We start from the raw sequence: 15,122 nt of genomic DNA on the forward strand, positions 1-15,122 counted from the left end.
GCAATATCAGGCTGAGATATTATCATGTGTGGTCAGCCAAATCTACTGGAAGCAGTAAGTGGACCTGCAAATCATTTTTGGAAGATATGGCCCCATTTGGATTTATCTAGTTCTTCCTCCCTGACTTATCCTTTCCCTGTGCAACTCTTTCACTCAACTCCCTTAAATGTTCAAATTAACATCTTTTTCCAGGTTTACCACCCCTTTCCTACTCCTCTTCATTCCTGTACCTCCCAGCACTCCTTCCACTTGCAGGACAGAGGAGCAAAATAAACCGCCAATAGCCAACATGTTCTATTACACACACACACACACACACACACACACACACACACACACAAACACACCACCTTTATGTTCAACTGTAAAAATTGTGAATACTTAAGTTTACCAAGTGAATCATCAAAGATGCTATCATAGAATAAGAAGGCTATTTTTCTCCCACAAAATGTCTCCTTACTCACAGGGGCTTGTGAAACGTGACCCACCACCACTGAGTTGACAAGCTCCAGATGTCACCAGCTCCCCTCACTGAGATGGCTACCGTTCACAATCACACCTGTCCTGTAAGACTTTCTCCCTGCTCGGTCTTCCAGGATTTGCCTGATCAAGAGCATTTCCAGAGCTCTTCAGCTAAATCCTGGGCCAGCAGACAGTGCTTCTGCCTCAGCCAATTTGAATGCATGCTGCCTATGAGATTTTCTGAGACACTCTCAGCTGCTGCATTAAAACTGCATGAGCCTTCCTCTGAAGGCCTAATAATAGCACGTTTCATCTGTGAACCACTTTATAAACATTAAGTGATTAAGCCACCCTCTATCTTCTCAAGCTCTGGGCTTTGGCATAGTGGACTTCACTCTCTACTGCCCTCAAATTACTCCATCAAGAAAAAAAAACCTGAGACCTGAAAGGTCTTCTCTGCATATTTTAGGTAACAAAAGACCTTGGAGTAAGGACCGTTACTTGGGTAATGATATGGAGAAGAGAGGGATTTAAAGCCACGCTCCTTTGAGACTGAATTGAGGCTCTCATCTCCCAATGTTAGATTAGCAGAGAGAAGAACTTGACTCCATGGTCTAGAGCAAGATCTATAGCCCCATGGTGCCAAAGCCAGCCCACAATCTATTTTTATAAATAAAGTTTTATTGGGAGACAGTCATGCTCATTCATTTACTTATTATCTATGGCTACTTTTGCATTGCACTATCAACTGAGTAGTTGTGACAGACATTAAATGACTCATAAAGCCAAAAAAATATTTACTATCTAGCCCTGTAGAAAACGCTTGCTGACCCCTGTAAGGTCTAAGGAACTCAGAGTTTGTTCTCATCCTGTATATTCCCTAAATATCTTGAATCAATTTTCTTTCCCTTTCTGGACCTCAGTTGCTACATCCACAGACTGAATAACCTCTAAACTAACTGAGCCATCACCTTGGGCTTATTCTCTCATTGTTCTCCAAATATTAGCATCTCCTATTTTAGATTTGTCTGATTATTACACCTGGCTTCTTTGAGGACAGGAATAGGGTTGTGTGTGTCTCATGAATCATTGCAGACAAGAGGCTCAATGCTGACTTACATTTCATTTGTAAAAAATTCAAATCATATATTTTTATATCATATGTATTATTTTTTTTTGCAGAGAGATCTCACAGAATGATGTCTTGGAAGTAATAGAGGCAAATGTGTTCTTCAACCTGTCCAAATTACATGAAATGTAAGCAAGATCCTGTGGAGTTTGCTCATCACCATTGGCAATAGCTGTAAATTTTGTGTATATCCCTGGAAGGTCCTAACTCCGTTCTATCCTCTGATCCCTAGAATTTCATTTTAAGATGTCAAAGACAGCCCAAAGGGCACCGTTCTGTGTCTCTCTGCCTGGTGATCCAAGTACCAACCAAGAAAATAATCTTGTCCTGCTGTCTCCCTCCAAGAGGTTTTTTTTTTCCAATAGTAGACCCAATAACCTTGTGCTGTGACTGAAGGGGTCTCTATCTCATCGTCTCTTTTAAAATTATTCCAGAGTCAAAGTCCAAAATAAATCCCACATGATGTAAAGATAGTGAGTCCTCACTTGAATACTAGTCTATGCCATACACTCACCATGAAACCTACCAAGAAACAAAATCATTCTAACACTTAGTTTTCCTTAACTGTAAAATGAGAGTAAAAGTGCATGCCACAGGATCACTGTGATGAACAAAGGTGATAAATGTAAATTAGATCCAACATCAACTGACATAGAGTAAATATGTCATAATGATACTTGGTACCTTTATTACAACTAAATTTACTTTCTGTTTTTAACATTCTGGTTTTACACACCTGTCAATATTCATACAGATCTATTTCTGTTTCATACCAGCCTATAACCACCATAAATTAATTCACAGAATCATAAAATGTCAAAGCCAGAAAAGACTAGACACTATCTGGTCCCAAATTTTCCAAAGTACAACGTGTTTTTTAAAAAGGTAAACGACTTTATGGTCAAGTTATATTAGGAAACATTGGGCAAATGTTAGGCTCACTTACTATAGGAAAACTCAGAACCTATCATGTGTGAATATATACTTGGAATATCCAGGGAGGCATTTTATTAAGGGTTTCTCAACCAGTATCGCTGGTAAGGTTCCTTCTGTGGGGCATTTATTAACACCTCACAAAAATCACATGCAACATCGTTAAGAAAGTGAATGAACCACTTTCCCAATATTACAGACAAGAACGAAAGTTTCAAGGCTTATTTAAAGTCACCCAGCCAAATCCACAGCAGGATAAGGACTTAAACATAAATACCAGCTCTTATATTTTTAAAAAATTTCTTATCATTTGCCAAGCATATATACATATATATACATCCATATAATTCATACACACACAAACACACACACACACATTTAGAAATGATACTCAGTCTGTCCATACTGGCAGACTACCCTCTCCCTTTTCCTTCCTTCCACCCACTCTGCCTCCCACCTGCATTCTTCCTCATTGCTGTTAAGCCTCTGAAACTGATGCCTTTCCTCACTTTCCCCCATTGCCCTCCTGTTCCTTCTTTTCTTCTCTGCTTGGTCTCTCCTTACCCTAGTTGGAAAAATAGAGTTTCACCAGGGTCTCAGAACCCACAGGAAATGTCAAAGAAATGAACCAAAGAGCAATCAGCCCTCTGGGCAGGGTTAAGCAGGCATCCCTTTCTGCAGTTCAACAGGCAGTAGAGCTAATGGAACAGCTCTTTCATCTCTTCCCTGCATGGAGAGGTGCTCACCCCCATGTAGCACTGACTATACTTAATTAATTACCTGGTACTTGGATCTGGGTAGCTACAGGTTACTGCAACATAAAAGCTAATGAAACAGGGAGGAAGTAATTAACACAGAGCATATCTGTAAATATACATTGATCCAGCAAGATGAGGAAAGGTCAGCCTCTCTCTGTTGGAATCCAAATGTGAACACATTCACCTCCAGACTATTGATCAGGACACAGCTAAAGACAACAAGGGCAAAAGTCACCACTTCTCATGAGCTGTGAGAGCAGCCTCAGTCTACAGCATGAAGGGAATCAGCAGCACGTTCCCAACTACTTCCTGCTACAATTGCATGATTAAAATCAGATGTCCACTGCTTTTCACCTGATCTTTGCTTTCCTTTGCCTCTTTACTCTTTCTCCAATCTCCTTTTGTCCTTCACCCTTTTGGTTCCTGCCATCTTCTTTTCACCTTCTTTTGTTTTCTATCCCCTACTCTCTTATCTCCAAATCAGACAAAATCTCCATTTCCCAGGTCAGTCTCATCCCTGCCTTCTTAGCCTCCTTAGACCCTGAGAGACACTTACTGGTTAAAGACACAGTGTGCTGGGTGAAAAGGACAAACTCAGAAAGTGTTTTGTTTAGCTATGTTTAATGTCCCAAGAGGACATTAGTGATGAAAGCAAAATGGGTTAATATTTAGTTTGAACAACTTAGCATAGTGAAAACACTGCATGTGTTCTAAACTTTTTTGTTGAAATGATGGATGGATAGATGGATGGGTGAGTGATTAAGTGATATACTCTTTGCATAATGTGAAAAATACTACAGCATTCCTTACAGTTGAGCTCATGTATATATTCTTTTCTGTTTTACAGTAGAATTGAAAAGGCCAACAACCTGCTATACATCGACACTGATGCCTTCCAGAACCTTCCCAACCTCCGATATTTGTAAGAACTCTTATATTCTGGTGCAGCCACTATAAACGAATTGTGTATTCCTGGTTTAGCACAATTTCTACTTGTTATTCTGGGGGGCAACTGCTTTTTATAAAAGATGTGGGGTTACCTAGACATGGAGGGGAGACACTTGCTGGTAGATTTTATTTTAGTTTAATACGTGAGTTCCACTAATATAACTGCATTTTTGTTTTCATTTACAAAAACAAAGAATTCCACTTGCATTAATGCAGTTTCACATGGACCTCTTGCATAACTCAGTCATAATTTAGTGTTATTAATAAGATACAGCCAAAATTTGTGCTAGCATTTAGCTTGTTACCTTAATCTCAAAGACATCATCCCTTTTGTTCTGCATATATGCATTTTTTCTTTGATAACTTACAGTGTTTTATTTTTTAAGTTTTAGCTAGTAATAGACATGGTATTTTTTTTTTTAATTTTTTTTTTCAACGTTTTTTTATTTATTTTTGGGACAGAAAGAGACAGAGCATGAACGGGGGAGGGGCACAGAGAGAGGGAGACACAGAATCGGAAACAGGCTCCAGGCTCCGAGCCATCAGCCCAGAGCCTGATGCGGGGCTCGAACTCACGGACCGCGAGATCGTGACCTGGCTGAAGTCGGACGCTTAACCGACTGCGCCACCCAGGCGCCCCAATAGACATGGTATTTTACCAGCAGAGAGATTCCTGGTGTTTGAGCCCCATCAGCAAAATCACTGCTTCTTCCATTCAAATGCCTTTCCAAATAGCTGAGTGCTTGACAGAGCCCAGAGTGCTATGAAAGGACCCCACAAAGTAACCAATAAGGACTTGGGCTAGAAGTCACAGTAAGCCCATTTACTAGCCACTGGTCACAGGCTACAACCTAATGTCTTGATGCTTATTTGCTTATTTCCTTATTTCCCTACCACAAGAATGGAAATAACAATGATGATAGTATCTGTTACCTATTGGCATAATAATGCATAACTACCTAAGCCCCTCCCCACACACACACAGTTTTAAAGCAACAGCTATCATCTCTCACCTGTCTGTGAGTTTATCTGTGGAATGGTTCTGACCTGGATTGTTTGACCTCAGCTAAGCTCAGTTAAGCAATTACAGTTAGGTGGCAGGTCAACTGGGGGCAGGCTGCCCTAGATGGTCTCAGTTGAGATGACAACACCAAGTGGAGCTCATTTCCAGCAGCCTAACATAGGCTTGCTCTAATGGCAGTCCTGGGGTTCCAACAGAAAGAGCTCAAGCTTGCAAGCCTCTTGAGACCTACCCCCTGAACTAGTATGCCATCTATTCTGAAGCATTTTATTAGCCAGACCAACTCATGGGGCCAGCTCTGATTCAAGACATAGAGAAATGCACTCCATTTTTTCATGGGAAAAGCTTCACAGTCACAATATAAGATGTGTTGATCCAAGTAAGGATACAGAATTGAGGCCATCCTTGCAAACAATTTAAAGGATGTAAAAAGTTTTATACAGTGCCTATCACACAGTAAATGCTCACATCAACATTAGTTGCTAGTGATACTTTGTCCTTAAATTTTGATCCCTGAGAACTGGAGTTAGTAGGTTCAATGAGCAACACTGGGCCTTTGTGTGCCTCATCTCTACAAGAATAAAAGGTTTAACATAACAGTCTATATGACATGTAACTTCCCCTCCCTGATAGAAGCTCCAGGAAGGATCTGAGAAAGAGTTAAGGTCATCCACTCCTGAGTTAACGTCAGAGGCAGGACTAGCTTCATTGGCATGCTGCCCATACAGTCACACAGGGTTCCATGCTCAAAAGCACCCCACATTCAGAGAGCCTCACACTAGGTTTAATTTCCTGCTTCCACAGTCTTGAAATGCTTATACTTTTTTTTTTAATGAAGGGCCCTGAATTTTCATTTTACACTGTGCCCCCCAAATAGAGCCCATCATGCTCAGAGGTCAGGGTTATGACCTCTTTTATTTTCAGACTTGGGTGTGGTGGATCCCTAAATGGACTTTACTATACTGTCTGCAGATTAGCAGATTAGGCACATAACAGTGGAAGAAATATGGAGTAATAGAAGGCATGAGCATTAAAGAAAAAAAAAACTAAGACTTCATCCTCATCCCACCATTTACTTTTGGGTCATTTGCTGGACTTCCAAGACCCACTTGGCTTATAGGACCCTCAAGTGAGATTTATATAGGAAAATATCACATAAACCATGAAGTGTTCAAAAATATTAATATATGTACTGAGTACTTTGTAGGATGATTATTTCTAGCCAACCAAAGTCTACCAGTCCACCCTCAAGAAAAGTCCAGTAAGGACTGAATAGAGTTATGGTGGCCACCAAGACCTTCAGCTCTTACAGTGTTTGTCTTAAGTTCAAAAAAACAAGTTTAGGAAATGCCTTTACATTTCATGAAGCAGTATAGAAAAGAAAACTATGTATGATGGCAGAAGGACTGGAATCCAGGTGGGATATTGTTATTTATTAGCTAGATAACCAATTACCTTCTCTAAGCCTCAGTTTCCATATCTGTAAATAGGGTGCTTGTGAAAAATAAGATGATGCCTACCAAAAACATTTTACAAATTGTTTCTCAGTATATAAACTATAAACAACTGTACAAAATTATTAGCACCTGTTACCCAACTGACTTCTTTCATTCGTTCCTCTTTTCTTCTTTCCCTCCCAACTACCTTCTTCCCTCTTTCTCTCCCTTTTCTCTTAGAAAAGTCCAAGTGGGATGTGGGGGCCACAGAGCCTTCAATAACAAAATATAATCACCTTAGGACATGCAAATGAATCCACAGGGTAACTGCCATTCACATACATGTAATGAAAAGCATTCCTGCAGAAGATAGATCCAAAAAGAAAACAACCCCCTCACATACATATTCTAGAGCCCTTGATAGTAACAGCATGAACAATAGCCAGAATGGTGGGCTGGGAGCAAGTAAATAAGGGATGAGGAATCATTGCAAAGTTTGAAATCAAGATATCCAGAATTAGACCCAATACTGGCCCATACCTGGTAGTCACCACCATTCACTCTTATGAATAAGGACCCTCAGTCCTCCTTCTAGGGGGTAAGAGCTGGGGAGGAACTTGGGAGGATGTGAGCATGGAAGGCATAGTCCCAGGTGGGAGGAATGGAAACTTTGGCCAAATAGAGGGGCCAAGCTATGACTTTGACTCTGAAAGAGGCTAAAATCTATACCATCAGTCATGAAATCCAGCCTCCCCTCTGGATCCTTTTCTCCCTTTGAGGGGTTGAGTAGTCCCCTGTCCCTCTGGTTCCCCATCAAGTCTAGACAAAGCTGTAGGTGGCCGATTCCAGCCACATCCTTTCATAAGAGGAGGTTATTGTTCTCAGAGCATTTGAAACCTGCTTTCTCAGTGCAGCAAGAAAAGAACTTGTAAGCAGCTGGAAGTAATTGTGTCATTGTCAAAGGATCCTCCTTGGTTACTCTGGAAAATGTATTTATATAATTCTACAGCATAGAAAATTCTTTCACAGCCACTGCCATGCCTTTCTCCATCAGGAAGTTAAGAGGAAGAGTTGTCCATCTTAAGCCTTTTGACTTATTGACGAGGGTGGACTTTTCCCAGCTGTGCATCCTTCCTTCAGATGTGGCACACAATAACCCAGAGATGGGAGCAACCACCCCAAAGGCACTTTCTACCAGCAATATTTCTATTCAGGGCTCAGACTGTGGCCCTTTGAAAAATTTCCCATACTGATAAGGTATCTAAATTAGTTGGACCCCTAATCTGAAAGATTCTATCAGGGAAACAAAGCCCAGTTAGGCTTCCTTCTCCCATGCTTACTTGTGTCTGAGCAGCAGTCATAAATGGCCTCACAATCCAGCAGTCAGGTATAGGTGGATGGCAACGATTTCAGATATTCTTTGGGATGATGAACTACTTGCTTAAAGGCAAAGAAGAAATACAAAATGAATGAAGGAATCCAGAGGGAACCAGTAGGATTGAATAGTTGTTTATTTCCTGAAGCCAGGATAAATGTTTATCATCATCACAGCCACCAAAGCAGGAAATTACAAGGGGTTAGGGGTGAGTTTCTATTTGACTTGAGCATCCTATTTCACACACACACACACACACACACACACACACACACACTCAAACGTTGTTTTGAAATTTTCAGCATTGATTCCATTTCATGCTGATCATTTGATGGCACAGAATTCAAGACAACTAGAAATCAGTGTTCTTCATCACTGTCTTCATACTTCACTGAGAAACCTGAAGTGGTTAGGAAAAAAAACCTCATGAATAAAGAAATGTACTTTGACTAGAAGAATATACATCAAAGGATTCATCTGGGTGCATTTTTTAAGTCAATATTGTATTTGCAGGCAATATTTCTTTTTTTACTGCTCTGCCTTCCTGGAGCTGACCTTTTGTGTATGAAAGATTATCTATTGATCTGTAAATAAGGTTTACACAATATTCTCCTGCCTTTGCATCCTGTCAATGTAATTCTCAGGCAGCTGGATGTTGCTCTTTACTACTCAATAAACCCTAATTTCATCTGAGCAAAGCTGAGTGGGACCCCTCCCCAATTGACAACCATCTTCTACTCACATGCAGGCTTGTTAGACCCTCCTTAGGATGCCTATTAACAACACCCACACCATCTGCTTTCTCCAGCCAGGTAATTCCAGGAGAGCCTTCACTGGGACTCACCCTAGCAATCCCTCCAAGTCTCCTTCTCTCTATTCTGTATTCCTCCCTCATTTCATTTAGTAAGGGTAATGAAAGTAGCTTCTCTGATTATAAAAGTTGAACCATATGTTGGGCATCTCAAAGGACAGTGGCCAGGGACACAGGAAGCATCACACAGTAATGCAGAAGCACATAGATACCAGTGCCACCTGTCTAGACTCAGGTCTTGGCTCCTGCTCTCCTTAGTTATGTGACCTTAGGTAATGGCTTAACTTCTCTAGGTCCCAGTCTTACTTACTATAAACCAGGAATAGCACTACCTGCACCTTTGCATTGCATTGCAAACAACAATGACTGACATTAAGAAAATCCTCAGTAAATGTTGGCATTTTTTGTTAAATTCTTGACCCTATCATTTACTAGCTAAGGGAAGTCCATGTAAGAGACTTCATTCTCTTCGCACCACAGTTCTCCCCTATGCTTAAAGAAAAGAAAGCAATACCTACCTTTTGAGATTTTTCAAAGGATTAATTTGATGACGATGATGATGACAGTAGTGGTGATTGTGGATTTTTTTTCCCCGCCAAGTTTCCTAAAATTTTTGAAAGTCTTTTTAACTTTTCTTTTGGAAAGATCCACTGACCATTATTCCAATGTGGAAATATATCATTTGTGTTTCTCAAAGGAGAAAGGCATCCTTCTTACTGAACCCCTGACATATCCAGAAAGGCCCTTCCAAACAATGAAAACCATATTATCCTTCAGAGTTCTAATAGAGAGCTCCTGACACCTCCTTTTGATGTTTATTTTCAATACTTGTGGTCCAGAGTATTCCTTGCTGTCTTTATCAAAATTAATTCCAGTTCTTCACACCACCAGCTGGTTGAATAATGATTCCCATTTTTATCTTGATTTACAATTTAACCCTTTTTGCCATTCTTTATTGCATTTGAATCTCACAGCAATCCAAGAAGTTGGCCGCGTAGTAACAGCCCACACATTTTGCAGCAGTAAGCTGGCCTTGCCTGTAGTCCCTGATTACAGGGCTCTTCTGACAGGAATGCACAATGTCCCTATGAATTGGATTACTCTTGCTGTTCAGCAACGTTTGGCTGTCTATTCTAATAGGAAAAAGACCATATGAGGGTTCATTTTTAGAAGTTATGGCAGCATGTACATAGTGGAAAGGATTGGTACCTCCCCTTTTCTTCTCCATAATTTTGGATGTGAATTGGCTAATAAATAAAAACTCATTCAATCATTCAACAATCATTTATTGAAGTCATATTATATTCTCAGCTTTGTAGTATTTGTTGGGTATACAAAAGATGCCAAGACTGTTAAAGCCTCTGCCTTTATGGAATTTATATTCTAGCTTAAGAGACAATGTTGGATAATGTTACATGGTGTTAGTGGTATAAAGAAAGATAAAAAAAAAAAAAAAAAAAGCAGACCAAGTAGACAGTAATGTTTTAGAAAGGGCAGTTGAGAAAAGATGGAAAAGATCACCTTTTTTGAGAGATACAGGAGACATCTATGGACAGCTCTCACAGAATTCAGTCTTTTCTGGAGAAAAGGCCTAGCATGCATTAATCCCTGGCAATAACATACCTGTAGGGCTGTGTGGTACTGGCCATAAAGCCCAATGCTTTGGGCCGGAGTAGTCAGAGGAAGCTTGATGGAGGTAGGAAGATCTTAGCTATAACTTAAGGGATAAATAAAATTTGGAAAGACAGGATAGGATAGATTGGGTTTGGCAAGATTAGAAAAAAGGAGTTAAGGCAGGGGAGCTCAGGCCTAATACAGTAAGTAGTGAAGAATAAGCTATATGAAATTTTGAGCAGCAACATGACAAGATGACAATGATTTGAACTGTAGATTGACCAGTAGCAGGGTACAGATGATACACACAGTGGAGACCTACTAAGGAGCAACTGCTATAATCCTGGGGGTACAATAACGGTGGTACCTGGAGGAATGGGTTCAATTGGAGACACGTTTCCAAAAAAGGATCATTGGCACATGATTTACCTCTAGGTCAGTCACCCAAGTGACTGCAGTGATTTTTTTTTTTTGCCCCTTACCTTGAATAATCCCCAAAGCCTCCCTTCCCTCTAGTGCCTCTCCCTCAGCACCTCACACAGAACCATCCTGCAACGGGGCCCAATAGTCCTCTTACACATAGGCTGGTGATCATTGGAAAGGAATTATTAGCCATCTCCCTGGCTGTCAGGGCTGTAAGAATCTAAGGATGTTGTCATGACTACAAAAATGTTTGGGCACAATGGAAATTATACAATTGCTTATTTTATCAGTTATCTGTCTAGCAGAGCCAACTTTGCCTGCTGTTGTCAATGCTAGGAAAATATGATCAGACTTGCGTTCTGAAACACTGAGGTTCAGGATGAGATTTCAGCCTGAGCATGTCCACTCAAGGCGGGCAAGAACTTCCTTCTACCAAGGGCCTGATCATCAGGATGGTGATGTTTTCATACGCTCACCTCCTCTCCTCATTCCTCTAATTTGTTTACTATGTTTTTTCCTACAAGAAGCCCAAGTCTCGTCCATCAGCAAGACAATTATTTGATCCATCAGTGTACCTCAATGTTCGGGTCTTGATGTTCTTCCTAGGGGTATTTCCATTTTTAAAACAGGAGCCTAGAAAAGGCAATGTGAAACCCAAGAACTGATAATGGTAGATTCCCAGGTATGGAAGGTTCAGGGAGGGAAAGATCAGTCCCACAGAATCAATTCCAATAGCACCTAGGTAACCATATTCCACCCACTTAAAGAGACTCTGAATTATATTTTCATAGGATACACCTTCTCATGAGGTAGGTGTGTCCTCACCTCATTAATTTTGAAATAAGGCCCATCTATCATCACCAAAAGTCAGCTGTAAGGACAAGTCTAGCAAGGGTTCAGAGAGAAACAATTCTCAGATGAGTTGCGTGAAGCTCAGTTCTGATTTCTTCCTCAGTGCTAGCATCACCTCCACTTCCCCAAGACAGTGATGACCAATCCTTTTAGGTGGGCAGTGTGCTGCAGGGGCAGGCAGGACAATGACTGGGAGGAGGGTGACACTCGAGCGAACTCTAGTTACTACCAGATTCTATGCTACTCCAAGTTGGGACCAGGTCATCTTCATAGCTGTATCCCCAGCTCAGGGCACAAAAAAAAGCCCTTAGCTATGGATTTTTTCCTTTTGGAGGATGCTGGCTGTGCAGCTCCCATGCACCTGGTTCTCGCCTCCCTCTCACACTTGTTGAGGGACCCATTTTTTCCTTGCTGCCCTCATTTAGCTCACCTTTCTCTTTAAGAATATGTGTTGTTAGGCTGTCAGCTAAGAACAAGTGCGTTTTCTAGTAGAATAGATCCACTGCTCCCAAACTCTGGACATGTCCATCTGGGAAGTGGTCTTCCCCAGGTATGTGTGCAGAAGGAATGCAGCCCAGGGGATGCAACAGCCAGCCAGATCAGGCGGCTCAGGCTGGGGAACAATGAAGGGAGGGGAGAGGATATCACCCGATTCTATTGTCAGAAAATCCAGAGCAAGGGCTGTTTAATTCAACTCTGGGCCCCCTGCAGGACATAGTGTTTGCACACAGTTGGCCCATAATAACAAAGCAGGCCTGAGTTTGAACCTTTCTGTTTGTGTAGTGGAAGGGAAGCAGCTGCTGTTTTTAGAGGATTATCTTGGGGCATTACAGAGTATGAGCACTCAAGTGACAAATGTTCCAAGGAAGAATATTTTCATCTCCAGTAGACATTACAAAAATTTTCTTCTGTGGCTGAATCATGAGCTCACCCATAGTAAACACCCTGCAAAAAGTGCTGAGGTCAAGAGACGACAAACTCCTCCCTCACCAGTTTGGGTTTCAAAGATAGCAGTGCTAGGAAGAGAGCAGGATGTTTAGGGGACTGTGGGGGAATAAATCAGGTGCCCCCCCTAACAAAAGTCACACAGCAAGGTCTCTCTAGGCAAGGAACAAACCACAGGAGCCACGTGGACGCAGATTCACTTGGCAAGACACCAATGAGAGCCACAGACCCAGGTTCCAGCCCTGGTCCTCCTGTGAGAAGTTGTAAGCAAGTAGCCCTCTGGGCCTCAAGTAGGATAATGAGAAAAATAATGTTTGTCTCTCCTTCTGAAGGTTGTTGTAAAAAAGGAAAAGAACAGAAGATGAAACAGAGTTTGGGATTGCTTTTGAAGTTTAATGCAGCAACAAATATAAGATCTGCTAACTATACAAGGCCATGCTGAATGATTTGGGGGTGGATAACAGGAATCATAATTTAGAAAGCACTTGCACTGGTATTGGTTAAAGAAGTCTTAGGAAAGCCTGTGAGATATTTTCTGATGGTTCCATTTCACAGGTGGCAAATTTAAGGTTCATAGAGGATGACTGAATTGCCCAAACTCACAAAATGGGATTAAGAAATGATCCCGGGCCACAAGGAACAGGGAAACTGATAACTGATTGAGCATCCACTACACGGCAGACCCCAGACTAGGTATTTGGTCACACAACTCATCTCATCTTCCAATCTTCAAAAAACAGAAGGCATATATTTCCCCAATTTACAAATGAGGATTTTGAAACTCAGAGATTGTGTACTCTATAGAATGGAAACGAGGAATGTCTGACTCCAAACCAATTTATCCCACTTTCTGGCACACCACAGCAGGTAAGGTATAGAGCATGGATGAAGCCAAAATGATGTACTCGTGTTCTGAGCACAACACTAACACCGTATTAATGTTTGCCATTTGGAACTTGTGATCATCTACTCAGGCTAAGTCAAAGTGTACCTAAGAAATAGCTTTCTAAATAATTAATGCTAGAATTGATTTGTGAGGAAGGGTGTGCAAACTGTTTAAAATATTAACTCTTTTGCGACTCCCCTATGTATTTTAAAAGTAACTGCTTATCACAAATTGGTAGTATGATTAAAGTTATTCTTATATTGGCATCCCAGAAGGTCCCAAAATGTTGCCACTTGGCAATGCTCTGTTGGCAGTGAAACTAACCTAGAGAGATCTTTATGTTTTAAAAATCCTTATGTAGCCAATGTGCTATAATGTAAAGAACATCACAGGAAAGGCCCAGGGGCCAGAGTTCCTGAGTTCAGATGCCGGTTTTTTTGTACTTTCTAGCAGACAAGTCAAGGAAACTGAGGCTTCCAGGTGTCAGTTATCTATAAAATGGAGCTTTTAATAGTATCTTTCTCCTGGAGTGTGGGCAGGACTAAAGGACTTCAATACAGTAAGGCCTTTACAATGCTGCCTAACACTTGTTAAGGTAATTACTAAGTTTTAACTATGATTCTTTCTAGTCTGAGTCTAGAAATTTGATTTTCTTTTTTTTTTTTTTTTTTTACTATCTGTGAGCACTGCCTCCCTTATCTGTAAGACAAGAATCATATTCATGCTCATCTCAGAAACTTACTGTAAGGTCAAACAAGATCATACAAAAAGCTTTGTCAATCATATGTGTTACACAAATGTAAGTCAAGGTTCTTTTCCAGTCCTTCCTTTGTAAAATAGAAGACTGGGTCAGAATTGTGACCTGTGTAACCAGCCCTTAGGACTTCAGTTACTTCCCAAATAGCAATCGTCTGGTCTATTGCCACTTTAGCTAGCCTCTAGTTTGATCCAAGTCAAACACTGGTCACTATATCCCCCAAGCAGGAGGAGAGTGCTATGAAATCTGCCACATGGTCTTCTTCAGGTCCGTTTCTCAACCTAAGTGAAGCAGCAGGCAGTGCCCACACTTCCTCATGGTGGGGGGATGGGAAGGGCATATTCACAATTGTCCACAGAAATCCCTCTCCCAGCATCTCTAAACTGTTTTCCTGCCTAATTTGCAGGAGAGGTTAAAAACTATGTAACTAGAACATAGTATCGTTCATCCCTCGGTGTCTCAGGCAAAACCAATTTAAATATCCTATTACACTGAGATGTGCCTTAGCTAAGGATACAAAGGTATCCTACAGCATGCTCCAAATTCAAAGCACAAATAACATCAACAGTGAGGGCTGCACATTAGCTCATCACATACGTTAATGTTTTACATTCAGGCCCTTTTTCCTAATATTTACTTTCAGTTTAGTTCCCTTGATTCAGTTTGCCATTAGAGAACATGTTTTTTTTTTTCTACCCAGACATGATATATGTAGAGGTTAATTGGTGGGCTGAAAGCAAGAATCTTATCATGTACCTAACATATTCTATAG

The 15,122-nt window shown here is 40.9% G+C and overlaps 1 protein-coding gene and 1 long non-coding RNA gene across 4 annotated transcripts in view; one reads left to right on the forward strand and one right to left on the reverse strand.

Annotated features, from left to right (window-relative positions):
• FSHR (follicle stimulating hormone receptor) overlaps positions 1–15,122 on the forward strand; it is a 175,011-nt gene that overhangs the window by 118,551 nt on the left and 41,338 nt on the right. Inside the window, exons 3-4 of one of the 3 annotated variants that reach the window (XM_058684152.1) lie at positions 1,645–1,719; positions 4,133–4,204. In XM_058684152.1, coding sequence (XP_058540135.1) covers positions 1,645–1,719; positions 4,133–4,204 — 147 coding nt within the window. Of the gene's footprint in view, positions 1–1,644; positions 1,720–4,129; positions 4,205–15,122 lie in introns of all 3 variants that reach the window. The other 2 variants (XM_058684151.1, XM_058684153.1) reach the window with 2 other exon arrangements.
• On the reverse strand, positions 8,309–12,190 carry LOC131485114 (uncharacterized). Its single transcript, XR_009248649.1, has 3 exons — positions 11,486–12,190; positions 9,392–10,006; positions 8,309–8,462 (listed from the first exon to the last, which is right to left on the reverse strand). It is a non-coding gene; the product is annotated as an uncharacterized LOC131485114 (long non-coding RNA).

Source organism: Neofelis nebulosa, chromosome 9 (assembly GCF_028018385.1).
Source record: "Neofelis nebulosa isolate mNeoNeb1 chromosome 9, mNeoNeb1.pri, whole genome shotgun sequence".
In the NCBI taxonomy this organism is placed as follows: Eukaryota; Metazoa; Chordata; class Mammalia; order Carnivora; family Felidae; genus Neofelis; species Neofelis nebulosa.